The sequence below is a fragment of the Penaeus monodon genome, chromosome 21 (genome assembly GCF_015228065.2).
Source record: "Penaeus monodon isolate SGIC_2016 chromosome 21, NSTDA_Pmon_1, whole genome shotgun sequence".
Lineage (NCBI taxonomy): Eukaryota > Metazoa > Arthropoda > Malacostraca > Decapoda > Penaeidae > Penaeus > Penaeus monodon.
Window position 1 is genome coordinate 30,629,577 of NC_051406.1, and position 1,038 is coordinate 30,630,614.

The 1,038-nt window shown below is 46.7% G+C and overlaps 1 protein-coding gene across 1 annotated transcript in view; it reads left to right on the forward strand.

The window, feature by feature from the left end:
* LOC119586729 (kelch-like protein 17) overlaps positions 1-1,038 on the forward strand; it is a gene marked incomplete at its 5' end in the record, with an annotated part of 43,007 nt that overhangs the window by 40,052 nt on the left and 1,917 nt on the right. The window contains 2 exon segments of the mRNA XM_037935457.1: positions 436-552; positions 700-955. Coding sequence (XP_037791385.1) covers positions 436-552; positions 700-955 — 373 coding nt within the window.

Here is a 1,038-nt window from a genome sequence, read left to right on the forward strand (position 1 = left end):
AACACACACGAAAGCATCGAAAGAAAATGTGTTGGTAATCTCTAGTTAGGGAAAACCACACTAACCCTGGACACATATCTACTAATAACTGAATCTGAAAAGATAATGAACGGGGCCATGGAGATTATTATATATTGGTCAGGGGTCACAGAATAGAAAAAGTTGGGGACCACTGGTTTAGATAATGAGAAAAGTTTGTTTACGGATAACTGAATATTCTATGATGTCTTACACGGGTAAGCTAAGGCACACATGCCTAAGAAGTGAAATGGTTCTACGTCAATATATAATGCGATCACGCCAACGACTTAAGAATCACATATTTCTATGAGGGCAGCTAATGTAAAATATAAAATAACTCTTGCAGTGTGATTCTGCTTAGCATAAACCACGTGAAGTCTATATTTTCAGTGCATTGTGCTTTCATACTTCCAGGATATGACGGAGCATCTTGCTTGAGTAGTGTGGAGAGATACGACCCCCTCACAGGCACGTGGACCTCCTGCCCTGCGATGGCCACCAGGAGGCGCTATTGCAGGGTAGCCGTTCTTGGTATGTCTGGGGCATCCGGGCAAAAATATTTGCCTGACTTTTATCTATTTTGCTTCCATGAAGAAAAAACATGTAACAGTTTTGGACGAAAATATGTTTCTGATGAACTCGAAAACACCATAAGCCTAACTTCTTCCAACCGAACAGACAGCTGTCTCTACGCCCTCGGCGGCTTCGACTCTACCAACTACCAGTGCACGGTCGAAAGGCTGGATCCGCGGGTGGGGAAGTGGATGTCCGTGCCGCCCATGATGAGCCGGAGGAGCAGCTGCGGGGCGGCGATCCTCGGGGGAATGCTGTACTGTGTGGGCGGCAACGACGGTACCATGTGCATGGCATCGGCCGAGCGGTTCAACCCGCGGAGGAACACGTGGGAACCCATCACGGCTATGCACTCGCGCAGGTTAGGGCAGCTCCCGAAAATCGGACATTGTTGATAACTTACATGGCAATTTCTTTTCAGTTCACTTTGATTCGTTTTTCACT